Source organism: Belonocnema kinseyi, chromosome 5 (assembly GCF_010883055.1).
Source record: "Belonocnema kinseyi isolate 2016_QV_RU_SX_M_011 chromosome 5, B_treatae_v1, whole genome shotgun sequence".
NCBI classification, from domain to species: Eukaryota; Metazoa; Arthropoda; class Insecta; order Hymenoptera; family Cynipidae; genus Belonocnema; species Belonocnema kinseyi.
Window position 1 is genome coordinate 147,811,171 of NC_046661.1, and position 15,401 is coordinate 147,826,571.

A 15,401-nucleotide genomic window follows, 5' to 3' on the forward strand; every position below is an offset into this window, starting at 1 on the left:
TAATTATTTAAACAATTAATTATTGCTTATTTTCCAAATTTCTAAAAATTGAGCTAGAGATGTCCACTTTTTTCAAATTGGTATCCTATGCACTTTTTGTTTGATAATTACATAATCTTCATACATTTGTTCTCATGTTTATACTTCATTCTAAGGACTTATTGAACTACCCTCGTATGTCGGCGGTTTATTCGGCATGATTGATGTGCTGAAATTTTGGGAGCTTCTCTTCCACTTCCTGCCGGAAGTTCGACTTTTGAGAATCGTGTCGATGGAGCAGGAGAGAACGAGGATTCAGGGAGCAAAACTGTGTGACGAGTGTGATGCGAAAAACAGGCTTCTCGTCGTCGAGAATGTGGATTATGGTTATCCGAAGATGCTCGATTACAAGACGAAAGCGAATATTGTCATCTTTTTCAATATTGAGCCGCCTGATGAGGGGAAGTGGACTGCGCCGAAGAGATAGTGGGAGAAGATAAAGTGTCCTTTAGCTGTGGCGACTGTTGATGCGAAAAAGGGAAGAGTTGTTCGCGAAACGATGAGGGAGGCTTTTGGAATTGAGAGAATTTTTGTGCATGATGGAGAGAATGAATTTATGAATCTCAGGCCCAGGAGAGAGTGGAAGGATGAAAGTGTTTTCATGCAAAATCAGTATTTGTTTGTGTGCAAGAGCAAGGAGAATATTGAGGGGGGAAGGGCGGAGAGTATTCCGGAATCGGCGGCTGCCAAGTAGCTCAAAAACCAATAATAAACAGGGTTTCGCTCATTTGTTCTGGATGTCTACCGTACCTGGAAAACCTGGAATTGTCAGAGAAAATGTCAAATGATTTCCTAAAATTTGGAAAAAGAATGTAAAATACTTCAAAGCAAAGGTTTTTTAAGCTTTTAAGTCTAAGCGACATTTTAAACTTTTGAAAAGAATGAAAAATAATTTTAAACTTGTAAAGATTTAAAAAATTTCCTTTAAAAATGTAAATTTTTGCAGTTTCTGGAGGAAGAAGCTTTTGTAGAAATCTTCGAGAGTGTACTTTATTGTTTTTTTTTTTTTTTTAATTGCAATATGAAATTGAATATTAATTATTCTCTATTTATAAAAATAGCTTTATATTACTATTTTTCAAATGAAAATCTAACAATTCTATTTTTAGTTCAAAATTGATCGTTTTTGGTTGAAGATTCTTGTTTTCTTGCAATTTTGTCTCTCTCTCTCTCTCTCATCATTTTGATTGAAAATTAATCTTTCTAGTTCAAAAATAAGTTATTTCGTTAGAAAGTTTTTTTTTTATTTTTCAATATTAATTTTTCGACTGAAAATGTAACTATTTTGGTTGAATATTTTAACTTTTTAGTTCAAAATTTAACTATACAATTTTGGGTTGAAAAATTATCCTTTTTAGATGATCTTTTTGGTTAAAAAATCACTTATTTTAGTTAAGAATTCATCATTTTAATTGAAAATTAATCTTATTTGTATTCCAGTTACATATTCTATCATTTTATATAGAAATTCATCTCTTTGGTTGAGCGTAACTTTTTTTAACAAAAATGTAACTACACCATTTTTTGTTGAAAAAGCATCTTTTTTAATTGAAAAATCGTCATTTTTTATAGAAATTTATGTTCTTGGTTGAAAAATTGATCATTCTCCTTAAAGATTCATAATTATTGTTGAAAATTCCTTTTTATTTTTTAAAATTTAACTGTTTTATTTGATGATTCATCCTTTTTGAGAGAAAAATTCAACTTTGTTCAAATATTTAACTATTTTTTTCGAAATAAGTTCTGTTGTCTTGGTTAAATATTATTAGTTTTTAACGAAAAATGTAACTTTTCCACTTCAATATTCAATTTTTTGTTGAAAGCTTACCTTTTTAAGTTGAAAATTAATTTTTTTGCTAAATATTCTTATTTTTTGTATAATTTAATCATTTTAGTTGAAAATTCATCACTTTGTGTAAAAATGTAAGTATTTTTTTTTTTAAATTCGTTTCCTTGTGTTTGAAAATTCCCTTTTTTAACTAAAAATTGAACTATTCCATTTACATATTCCATCATTTTATATCTAAATTAATCTCTTCAGTTGAGCGTTACTTTTTTTGACTAAAAATCTAACCAAACCATTTTTGCTTCAAAAAACATCTTTTTTAGTTGACAAATCGTCTTTTTTTATACAAAATTATCTTCTTGGTTTAAAAATCAATGATTCAACTTAAAGATTCATAATTTTAGTTGAAAATTTATCTACTTTTTTGGTAAAAAACAAACTTCTTAGTTGAAAATTAATCTTTTTGGTTGAAAAATCATTTATTCTAGTTAAGGATTCACCATTTTAGTTAAAAATTAATCTTTTTTGTTTAAAATTAAAGTTTTTCAGTTGAAGATTGATCTATTACAGTTACATATTCCGTAATTTTATATATAAATTCATCTCTTTGGTTGAGCGTTACCTTTTTCAAACTAAAAATGTAACTAAACCATTTTTGGTTGAAAAAACATCTTTTCCAATTTAAAATTCTTCTTTTTTCATAGAAATTTATTTTCTTGGCTGAAAAATTGATCATTCTTGAACGATTTTTTTATTAATTAGTTGTTTCTTTTGGTTAAATATTATTTTTTTTCAACGGAAAATGTAACTTTTCCAATTCAATGTTCAATTTTTAGTTGAAAGTTTACCTTTTTAAGTTGAAAATTTTTTTTTGTTTTATATTCGTATTTTTTTTGTATAATTCAATCTTTTTGATTGAAAATTTATCTTTTTGGTCAAAATTTAAATGTTAATAATTCCAGATTTATCATTTAATTGAAAATTAATCAATTTGTTTAAAATATAATTTTTTAAATACAAAATTTGTCTTCCATTTTTGGTAAAAAATTGATTTTTATTAGTTGAAATTCAACTATTTCGTTGAAAATTGGTATTTTTAGTAGAATCCTTAACTATTTCTTTGAAAATTCATTTATTTTGTTGAAAAATCTTTTTTCTTGCAGAAAATTGATTTTCATTTCAGACAAAAAGATTAATTTTTTTCCAAAAAAGACGATTTTTCAACAAAATGGAATATTAAAATTTTTTATTTAAAAAATTGTATTTCAGCCAAACTGATGAATTTTCAACCAAAATTATGAATTTTGAACTGAAATAGTTGAATTGTTAACAAAAAGGATGGATTTTTAACCAAAATTATCAAAATTTTACTAGAATAGTTTAATTTAAACCAAACTTTCATTGAAAAAAAGTTGAAATACGTTGTTAAAAATTTATTTTTTGAAGAATCATCTTTTTCGTTGAAAATTTAACTATTATTCATTCGATTTTCTTTGTTTGAAAATATTTTTATTTTTAATACAAATTTTACTATTGCAGTTTTGGTTAAACATTGATATTTGTTAGTTAAAAATTAAACTATGTCTTTAAAAATTCATCTATTTTGTTGAGAAAGCGTATTTTTTTGTTTGAAACGTCAACTTCTTAGTTGAAAATCAAACTATTTTGTTGAAACTTAAAATCTTTGATTAAAAATGTATCTCTTTGGTTTAAAATTCGTTTTTTTTGTGTGGAAAACTAATTGGTTAAATTGAAAATTAAACTACTCTATTTTTTATTAAAAAATGAAACTTTTGAGAAAATTTAAATTTTGTGGAAAGTTGAACTAATATTTAGTTTGAAATTAATTTATGCTGTTAAATATGCAACATTTTACTTGAAAATTAATTTTTTTTATTTAAAATTTAACTGTTCTATTTCTTATAGAAAAATAATCTTTTTTAGTTCAAAATTCAACTGTTTGTTTGAACATTGATCTTTTTTAGTTGACAATTCAACTATTTAGTTGAGAATTAATGTATTTTGTTTGAAAAATTGTTTTTTTAAATTAAACATATTAATTAATTAATTAAATCCCTAGAAACTTGGAAAAACATTATTTATAACTAAATCGCAAAATTCTATTCATTTTTTTTTATCAGAGGCTTGTCTGTTTTTTGACACTTTTAGTCATAATTTTAACTTTTAGATATAAAAGGGTGGCCGTAGGTCCAGGAAAACCTGGAGATCACTTTTTTTTCGCAAATCAATTTTTAGTCACTTTTTAAATTTAAATCGAGAACTTCTAAAGATTGGGACAATTTTCTTGAAAATGTAGATTTTTGAAGATTTTAAAGAAAAAAGCCTTTTTAAGAATTTTGAAAGGTTTTAGGAGAATAAATAAAAATTCTTAATAGTTCTGGAAAAAATGTTAAATAATTTTTTATTCTGAGGAATGAGTTTGAAGATAACATAAAAAAATATTTAAGATATTTCAGTAAGTCTAAGCGATATTTAAAAGTTTTGAAAAGAATAAGAAGTAATTAAAAACTTGTAAAGATTTAAAAAACTTTGATTTTTGATTTTTTTGAAGAAAGAAGCTTTTGTAGAATTTTTAAAGGTTTCAAGAGAATAATTCCTGGGCAAAATTTCAAATAATTATGTTTTGAGGAATGAGTTCTAAGAGAAAATTGTAAAAGGCTTAAAAACATTTCAAACGATTTCCTAAAATTTGGAAAAAGAATGTAAAATACTCTAAAGTAAAGGCTTTCAATTTTGGAAGATTACAAAATTACACAAAAATATTCAGGTAACTTTAAAAGATATTAAAAAGTTTTGAAAATAATCAAAAATGATTATAAACTTGTAAAGATTTTAAAAATTATCTTTAAAAATGTAGATTTTTGAAAAATTTGAAGTGTGGCAGCCCTAAGAATAATAAATATAAAATATATAAATTTAAATTAAACAATTTTTTATTCCGTTTCTAAAGATTCTATATTTAAAACTTTACCAAATTAGAATTTTGAGCTGTAAATATTAATGGTCAAAAATAATGAAAAATGAGTCAGGAAAAAGATGGAGAATTTTGAAAATGAAGGTTTGCAGCCACCCTGATATAATTCGAAAAGTTTTTATATTTTAATTGGAAATTATTTATTCTTCAGTATACATCCAGCGATATTTTAATCGAACAACGTATATTTTATTCTTCTAAAAAATAAAGGTTCAATTTCGTGTTGAGCTTTTCCAGAAATGAAATGTATTTTTATACTTATTTATCTAATTTCATAAAAGTTCTAAAGAAATTTAATGGTTTCCAAACTTATTTCTTATTTCACCTTTGGATTAAAAATTTATATTGCTTTAAATTAAGGCAATCACTTTGTCCAAAAAAAAATTAAAAATGACAGACCGTTTAAAAATAAATCTTGTAAATTGAATACTTTGCATTTTAATATATTTCTTAAAATTCGCGAATTTTCAATTACAATTCTACGAAAATTTAAGATTTAAGGCTTGCAATTAAAAATTCTATAAAAATTCTTTACAAAATTTTAATTTAAAAAATTTACCATTAATTTTCTAATGTTGGTGATTTACATTCGAAATGTTTTCGAATTAAAGTGTTTTTAATTCTAAATCTTCAAATTTGAAGGCTTTGCAATTTAATATTTTAAAAACTCAAGCAGTTCTAATTTAATCTTCAATTTTGAAGATTTATAATTGAAAACTTCGATTTTTCATAATATTATTTAAAAAAGTCGAATTTCTACTTATGTACATCTTCAAAATTGAACAATTTAAAATTTCTGATAGTGAAAATTAATGCAAACTACGGTTTAAAAAAAACAAGAATCCAACGACCAAATTTGGACCACAACGAACAAACAAAAAAAGCAAACAAAAAATAAATAATTTGCAGACAAAAATAAAAAAGAGGAAAGAAAAATGAGAAGGAAAAATGAAAATTGAACTATTAAAAAAAATGTTCCGAATTGCATGCCTTTACAATATAAATCTTTAAAATTGAATAATAATCTGTAATTATATATTATAAAAATTGAAGAATTTTTAATTGTAACTTTAAAAATGTAGAAATTTGTATAGTAAATCTTTAAAATTCAAGAATTGTTACATTTGACACTTCACAATTTCTGTCATTTTGATGATTAACATTCGAAAATTTTTCAATTTGGAAGATATAGAATTGAAAACTCTTGACTTTGATCTTCAAAATCATAAAAACAAAAACATTTGAATTTACAGATCTTCAAAATTTAAGAGTTTTCAGGTTTTTTTCTCGAAATTAATTTTTTTTTAAATTTCTGTAATTAATTATTATTTTTTCTATTATTATTAATAATTTACATTCAAAATTTCTTCAATCTAGAAGGTTTCGAATTGGAAACCGTTTTCAATTTTAAATCTTAAAAATTGAAGTTTATATTTCTATCATTTTTAAGTAAAAAATGCTACTAAAAATAAAATAAATAAATGCATGCTAAAAAATTCTTCACTTTGGAAGATATATTATTTCGAAAATAGAAGCTTTTTAAGAATTTAGAAAGGTTTCACAACAATAAATCAGTTTTCTTAAGGTTCCTGAGTAAATTTCAAATAATTTTTTATTGTGAGGAATTTTTTTTTTTTAAAGAAAACTGAAACAGATTTGAAAACATTTCAAATGAATTCCTAAAATGTCGAAAAAGAATGTAAAGTACTTTAAAACAAAAGTTTTCAATTTTTTAAATTTACAAAATTAAAAAAAATTATCTAGTAATTTTAAAAGATGTTTAAAAGTTTTAAAAAGAACAAAAAATTTCCATTCATTTTTTATTCAAATAACTAATTATATGAAAAAACTGAAATTTTTTAAAATGATTTCCTAAAGTTTGGAAAAAGAATTTAAAATACTTTAAAACAAAGGTTTTCAATTTGGCAAGTTTAAAAAATTAAAAATAATATACCAGTAAGTTTATGAGATATTTAAAATTTTTGGAAAGATTGATAAAAATTGCAAACTTGTAAAGGTTACAAAATTTTGCTTTAAAACAGAAGTTTTTTGAAGATATTAAAAGAAAAGAAGCTTTTTAAGCATTTTTAAAGGTTTCAATAGAAATAATCAATTTTCTTGAGGTTCCCGGGACAATTTTAAATAATTTTTTATTTTGAAGAATGGGTCTTAGCAGAGTATTTCAATTTTAGATGTTTACAAAATTGGAAAAAAATCAAGTAAGTTTAAAATATATTTATAGTTTTAAAAAGAAAACAAAATAATATTGAAAACTTTAAATATTTCACATTTTTTTAATAATAATTATTTGAAAAAAAAAATTAATTTTCATGAATTAATTTAAAAAGAAAATTGAAAATGATTTCCTAAAATTTCGTGAAAGAATGTAAAAGATTTTAAAGCAAAGGTTTTTAATTTTTTAAGTTTAAAAAATTAAACAAAGTATTTCAGTAAGCTTGAGGATTATTTAAAAGTTATGAAAAAAGTAACAAATAATTGAAAGTTGGAAAGATTTTTTAATTTTTCTTTAAAAATGCAGATTTTTAAAGATTTTAAAGAAAAAGAAGCTTCTTAAGAATTTTGAAAGTTTTTAAGAAAAAAAATTAATTTTTCTGCGATTCCTGAGAAAATTTTCATTTGTTTTTAATTTTAATAATCAGTTTTTATATAAAATTGAACAAGATTTGTAAAGATTTCAAATGATTTCCCAATATTTCAAGATTATGAGAAAAATAAACTTTTTAAGAATCAAGTTTCTTAAGATTCCTGTGAAAATTCCAAATAATTTTGTTATTTAGAAGAATGAATTTTAAGATCAAATTAAGAAACCTTTCAAATTTGAGAAAATGTTCATATATTTAGCAAATTTACAAAATAAAATAAAAATATTCCAGTGAATTTAAAAATTAGTGAAGATTTTTAAAATTATCTTTAAAAGTGTAGATTTTTTAAGATTTTGAAAAAAAAGCTTTTTAAGAATAATGAATGAAAATTTTATGAAAGAAGTTGTAGCTATTTTGTTACTTATTTTTATTTGTGATTTATTAAATTTTGTGTAGTACTTCAAATTGAAGTATATGGTTTAAATTTGATAATTATAATCAATCAAAATAAGAAACGTATTTATTTTTGCCAACTTTTACCCATTAAAAATAAAATTTTTAACTTTAGTATCGGATATTATTTCACGTAATAGGTACTTGCAGCAGTTTACGTTATTTGGCGGGATTTACGGTATTTACAATGTAATTCATTGTTGACCTGTTGATGTTGATACTCGCGTGACATTTTGTGCGCACGTAAAAAATAGTATTTATCATGCTCTGAAATTGAATGCATACTAAAATTGTATAAAAAGTTCTAGCTTTTATAATGTTATAAGTATTATTACTAAACAATGTCTGCTTTTGTGAAATTTGAACATATTTATACGTGTTACGAAACATAACCTATACATTTTACATGATAAAAACATTCGTTTACTAAGAAAGGGGAAAAGGTGAGTAAGAATCGTTTAATTATTACTATTGCCTCTTTTAACATTAAAAAAATGGAAGCAATTTTGTTACTGTAAAGGACCGTGAGTGCTTTTATTTACGAAGTGTTTATATAGTTTACAGCGTTTACAGTTGATGAAAGTTGAGTTTTTCTTTTAATATTTGGTTGTTTGGTTGTAAGAATATTATTTTGGCACAATTTTTTTTCTTCGATCCTTTTTTTTAACTCGCTAATTATTGAAATTTGGAAAATTAGGGACATTTTGGAGCCATAACCTAAAATTGAAAATCGGTTTCCGCAGCAGTTTTAGACGAATTTTATTCATTTTATTTAGTTTTTAATGTATTGTGAGAACAAATTTGGCTTCTAAGTTATATATTTATATTTTTATATACCTTAGTAACATTTTATTGACAATTAATAATAATGATCTTTAAATTATTCAGCCCAGTTTGACAGTTCATTTTTATTAGTATACTTCAATTTGACATCTTATAACATTCTTTTTCCACTTGAAATTGCTTCAGTTGCATAGAATTTGTTTAAATTTTGAATCCGTTTTTATGTCCGGAAACATATGTACACAGAAAATTTCCGAGAAAAAAAACAACAATGCCTTGTTCACTTTTAGCAATCGATGAATTTGATATTGCAAATCTATAAAATTGAATACACGCTAATTGAGAATCTTCAAAATTGAACTATTCCACACAAAAAAATCTTAAAAATTACATACAATTAAAATAAAAATCTGGAAAATTGAGTGATTTGCAATTCTGTATTTTTTAATTTCGACAATTTTCAATGGTAACTCTTTAAAACTGTAGTTCAAAATTGTAGAAATTTTAATTTTAAATCTTTAAAATGCAAGATTTTCAATTTTGAAACTTTACGATTAAAAATTATGCAGGTCTTAAGTTTTATAATTAAAAATACTGAATTTTAACGTTTTATATTCGAAATTTCTTTAATTTGGAAGACTTCGAATTAAAAACTCTTGACTTTTCATTTTCAAAATCATCGGTATTTAAAAATTCTAACTCAAAATCTTTAAAATTGAAGAATTTTAAACGGAAAGTCGTTAAAATTGAAGAATTTTTTATTGTAATTGTATTTGGTTGAACTTTTTTTACGAAAAAGGTTTTTTTATATGAAAATTCAACTATTTATTTTAAAGTTGATATATTTTGTTGAAATTTTTTTAAATAGAAAATTGTTCTTTTTTTTTAATTTGTTGCTTTGGGGAAGAATTCATCCTCTTAGGTTGAAATTTAAACTATTTTGTTAAAAATTCTACTATTTTCTTAAATATTTACTTTTTTTTTGAAAATTCAACCCTAGTTATAAATGTATCTATTCTATTGAAAATTTTTTTGTTATTGTTGAAAGATCAACTTTATTATTTAATTTTTCGCTTGGTTGAAAATTTAACTGTTTTCTAGAAAATTTGTCATTCTGGTCAAAATTTGACCTTCCTTATTAAAAATTCATTTTCTTGGTTGCAGAATTGCCAATTCAGTATTTTAATTGAAAATTCATCTATTTGGTTGAATTTTTTTCGCTAAAACTGTATCTTTTTAGTTAAAAATTCAAATATTTTTTGGAAAATTTATGTATTTTTTTTTAAATATGCCTTTTTTTTGACAGAATATTAATTTTTTAGTTGACAATTCGTCGATTTGAGAAAGAATTCATATTCGTAGATTGAAAGTCAAACTATTTGGTTAAAAATTCAACTACTTTGTTGAAAACCTAATCATTCTTTTTGAAAATTCAACTCTGGTTGAAAATTGATCTATTTTATTGAAAATTGTTGTTGAAATATCACTTATTTAATTTTTCACTGGGAATTAATCTTTTTGTTAAAAATTCATCTGTTTGTGGTTGAAGTTTAATATTTTTTGTTTTAACGTACGACTATTTGCTTGAAAGATCATGTTTGTAATTAGAAAATTCAAGTGTGTTGTTAAAGATTCACCCTCTTTGGTTGAAAATTTAACTGTTTTGTTGATAATTCGTCTATTTGGACAGAAAAGTCATTCTTTTGGATTAAAAATGCATCTTCTTTGTTAAGAATTCAGCAGTATTTTAAAACTCGATCATTTAAATTCGGCAGCTTAATCAAATTTCAACCAATTCTAATATAAAAAATGTCGTTACACACGGAATTGATCTCTCCTTAATTATGTCAACAATAAAAAACTATTGGATTGAACAAATGTATTTGAATTGTTGTTCAAGTTGACAAAATGACAAAAGGAAATACTTTCGATTGTAGTGTTGTGATTTTTCACCGTGATCAAATAAATATTGGATTCCAAAGATTTAAAAAAAAAAACCTGGAAAACATGGAATTGTCAGGGAATTTTTATATACCTAGGAAACCCTGAAAAGCTCAGGGAATTTTGTCAAAAAATTCAACGACTTTAAAATATCAAGTAAAATTTTTTGTTCCGAATTTGAGAATTGCTCAATTGGTACAGAATTAATTTTGTAGCAACTTGGTCTCTGGGAAATTTAAATTTGAAATTTCAACAGAATATATGAATTTTTAAATAATTACGCAGAAGAATGTTATACTGGAAAAAATAAGTTTTCAACAAAAAATGGAATAATTGAATTTCCAGAAAAAAATATTAGTTTTCAACAAAATAATTCATTTTTTAACCGAAGAGATAAATATCTCACTAAAATAGTAAAGTTTGAACCAAATAAGAATAATTACTAGTTCCAAAAATTAATTTCAAAATAAAAAGAAAACGATTTTTCAACTAAAGAGATGATTTTTCGACTAAAATGATAAATCTTGAACAAACAAAAAATTAATTTTTAACAAATTGGTTCAACTATTAAGTTGTAAAATTCATTAATTTTCAGCTGCCAATACTTTAAAAGTATACCATTTTAATTATTCCTTTAAAATTGTTTAATTTCACATTACAGTTTAAGATTACTTATGTAACTAAGGATTGGTTTTAACGAATTCTTAAATATAAAATGTTATTATAATATACACAATTTTTTGTTTATTATCTCCACTTTTTATAATGATATAATTATTAAATAATTTATAATTAATAATAAGAATAATTATCTCCAACTATTTTAATCCCTGTTCTTTAAATTTATATAATAATAATTAGAGGATGATCTTTAAATATTATGTTTATATTTAATTAAATGGTTAATAATTACTAATATCTCATTAAATAATAAATAATATTTAATTATGCAATAAACTAAAAAGCTTAAAGACTCCACTCGTCTTTAAAATTAAAACATTGTAATAGATTTAAATTTATAAAAGATTTAATCTTGATCCTAGAGAATTTCAAATTTTCTTTTAATTTTTCTGTATAGGGAATTAAAATTTCTAATTATTTGAAAAATTTAATACATCTATATATCAAATTTTTCAAAATATAATTCTCTACGGAAAAATTAAAAGAAAAAAAAACAAATCAAATTCTTTAGGATCAAGTTTTAATCTATTATAAATTCAAATCTATTATAATGTTAAAGAGCAGAATTCCTGAAAGTAAAATCAAGAATGCAACGACCAAATTTGGACAATCAGCACAAAATTTTTCCGTTGAAATCTGAAAAAAATTCCTTTTCTTCCCTAAAAAAGAAAAAAAAGAAACTTTTCCCTTTAGACAAAAAGAGGAAAGAAAAATGAGAAGGCAACAAACCAAATCCCCTACTTTCTCGTTCTTTTTTTTTTAATTTTTCTTTTTCCATATATAAATAATTTATTTTTTTCGTCTTTTTTTTTTGTTTTTATTATTAAACCACGGAAAGAAATGGATTTGGGATTTGGTTGGTTGTTTTCTCATTTTTCTTTCCTCTTTTTTGTTTTTGTCTAAAGCAAAAAGTCTCTTTTTTTTTCTTTTTTAGGTAAGAAAAGGAATTTTTTCAGATTTCAATGGGAAAATTCTATGCTGATTGTTCAAATTTGGTCGTTGGATTCTTGATTTTACTTTCAGGAATTCTGCTCATTAACTTGATTATTGAACTTTAATTCGGTTTTAAATTTGATTCTAATCTCATTTAAATTTCTTCAATTTTTATTACAATGTTTTAATTAAAATTTTAATCTTAAGTTTTAACTTTTAATTAAATATTACTATTGATTATTTAATATTTTTCAAATTAATATTATCAATTTATCGTATGGATATTCAGGAAAAGTTCGACGAAAAATAATTATAATATCAATTATTATTAAACTTTTAATAACAAATAACAATTGTAACTACTAATTAAGATTCTTTTTCAGCTAAATCAAAAGAATTATAATTTAATTCTGCTCCTTATATAGAATATGTTGAATTTGAAGATCATCCTCTAATTATTATTATATAAACTCCCAATCTTTAAAAACATAATAACAAATATAAATATAAATAAATAATAAATATACCTCAACCTTCCCCCATAATTTTAAAATAGGCATATTTTAAAAATTCCCTATCCTTCGAATTTCCCAGAAACAAAAAATAAAACGCCAAAATGCCGAATCAGAGGCCAAACCCGATGAGGACACCATTCTACCCAAACGAATGTTTCATCTGCAAATCAACAAAAGACCTTCGCCGATGCGGCCAGTGTCAAATGATTTCCTACTGTGGAGAGACCCACCAAAAGGATCACTGGGAGGAACACAGGGCAGTCTGCAAAATAATAGCTGATATACTCAAACGCAAAAAAGTCTCCCACCTCTTTGAAAATCTTCGCTATGCCGATCAAAAAGTATGGAAAGAGGAGAGAGAAAATGCTCGAAGACAGGTTCAACATCGACTCCCGCGGCCTCTTCTTGAATGGGAATATCAGATGCTCCTCTTTCCTCGAGCCTGTAACGTTTGCCACGAAGCCAAACAGCAAAATCTGATCAACTGTCCCTCCTGTCCCTCCGCGACTTTCTGCGAAGATCACAAAGACACCACGCGTCACAGCATCAATTGCTTTCAGCTAAAAACCACCCACGACCTGGAACTCGCTCTCGACGAGACGACATTCAAATCCGTGATAGCCACCGCAATTCTCGTCATCGATCGCACATTCATCACCTCGAAAATCGAAGCTTTGCCAAAATCGATGAAGGAATTGATACTGCATTGTCCCCAGCCTCCCGTGAAAACACCCGAGGAATTGAAAATCTACGCCTCCGAATTGTTAACGATCGCCTTGACTCTCTTTAACGCTCTCCAAAAGGCCAAAGTACCCGCAACTTCCAGACTCATTGTCCACGTAGGCGGGGTCAAGTCGCAAAAGGACAATCCGAAATTCTGGGAGATAGTTTTGCACCTTTTGCCGAATCTGCAGTTTCTGAAAATCGTGATTGTCGATGATGATCAGCACGCGAGAATGGAATCGCACCTCTGCGAGAACTGCAAGGCGAACAATAAAGTGGTCCAGTTTGAAACGGTGCCTCTTTCTTACAAGGCGTATTTAAAACACAAAACTTACGAGAAACCGAACATGCTTGTATTTTATAATGTGAATCCGCCGGAGGAACGAGAATTGCCGAAGGAAGTTTGGAAGTCGTCGCTTTTAGCCTGGGGTTCAGCCTCCTGTCCCCTCGTTTTGACGACCGTCACCGACGCAAAGTCCAAGGGAATCAATGAGATTTTGAAGTCGACCTTTGCCAGGACTGTGATTTATTATGACGGGGTTAATGAATTTGCGAGTTTGAAGCCGAAACGGGAATGGGAACTGAACGGCATCTATCGGGAGAATCAGTTCATGATTATTTTAGATGTGTTGAATGATAAGAATGATAAGATTCCGGCACTTAATGGTAAAATTGAGAAGACATCTCTTCAGAATAAAGGGGAGAAGGTGGATGGAATTAAAAATACAGCCGAGAGTGAAGCGAATTCCGGGCAAAAGAAAGTGGGGAAAGTAGAGCCGATTGAAAATGTAATTGAGGAAGCAGAAATAATGGGAGATTCGGCGGAAAAGAGAGCAGAGAATATACAAATCACGATGGAGGATCGCGCGTTGGAAGACTATGAGGATTGGAATTATTATTATTCGAATTCTTGTCAGATTTGTCATCTGAATTTGAAAAATATGACCTGCAGTCGTTGTAAAATGGTGATGTATTGTGAAGAAGAGCATCGCAAGGAACATTGGCCGGAGCATAAAGATTTGTGTAAAGCAATTTTGAGCACATTGAGGGAAACTGGCGCGACAACTCTTTTTGATAAATTGAAAACGGATGATATGGAGGCCTGGGCGAAAGCAAAAATTGGCGTGATGCTGAAAATTCAGAAGAAAGTTGGAAGAAAACTTTTAGATTATGAGAAGCAAATGTTTCTCTTTCCAAAAACATGCTTTGTTTGTCACGAAAGTGATTTAAGTGTTGTGAGAACTTGCCATTGTGGGGTAAGTTTTAACAGCAATTTTAGTTAATAAATGCTACTTAATTTTTATTATATTATTTCCTTCTCAATTAAACTGCAGGAAAAATGTTTTTTTTTTTTTATCTCACCAAAACTGTTTAGATGCAAATTTGTCCTTTTGCTTGAATTCTGTTGCTTTTGGTTTAAAATAAAAATATTTTTTGGTAAGAATATTAACTATTACATTTTTTGTTAAAAATTGATCTTTTTTGGTTAAAACACTTCTTTTTTGTTTAGAATATTTTCTTTCATTTTTTTCTAAATTTAGCAATTTTATTGAAAATTCATTATTTTTGGTTGAAAGTTCAATTGTTAAAATAAAACTGTGTTCTTTTGGTTGAATTCAGCTGTCTTTGGTTTAAAATTAAAATATTTTTTGGACATAATATCAACTATTACATTTATTTTTAAAAATTGATCTTTTTTGGTTAAAACACTTCTTTTTTGTTTATAATATTTTTTTGAATTTTTTTCTTCTAAATTTAACAATTTTATTGAAAATTCATTCTTTTTGGTTAAAAGTTCAATTATTAAAATAAAATTGTGTTCTTTTGGTTGAATTCAGCTGTCTTTCGTTTAAAATTAAATCATTTTTTGGCCGACATATCAACTATTAAATCTTTCGTTAAAGATGTATATTTTTTTGTTAAAACACTTTTTTCAGAATATTTTTTTG

General features: G+C 25.4%; 1 protein-coding gene across 1 annotated transcript in view; it reads left to right on the plus strand.

The window, feature by feature from the left end:
* The first annotated feature begins 8,097 nt into the window (after nucleotides 1–8,097).
* The window catches only part of LOC117173080, an 18,351-nt gene continuing 11,047 nt past the window's right edge, over nucleotides 8,098–15,401 (plus strand). The window contains exons 1-2 of the mRNA XM_033361462.1: nucleotides 8,098–8,319; nucleotides 12,809–14,708. Of these exons, the coding sequence (XP_033217353.1) occupies nucleotides 12,831–14,708 (1,878 nt within the window). The 5' untranslated portion in view covers nucleotides 8,098–8,319; nucleotides 12,809–12,830. The remainder of the gene's footprint in view (nucleotides 8,320–12,808; nucleotides 14,709–15,401) is intronic.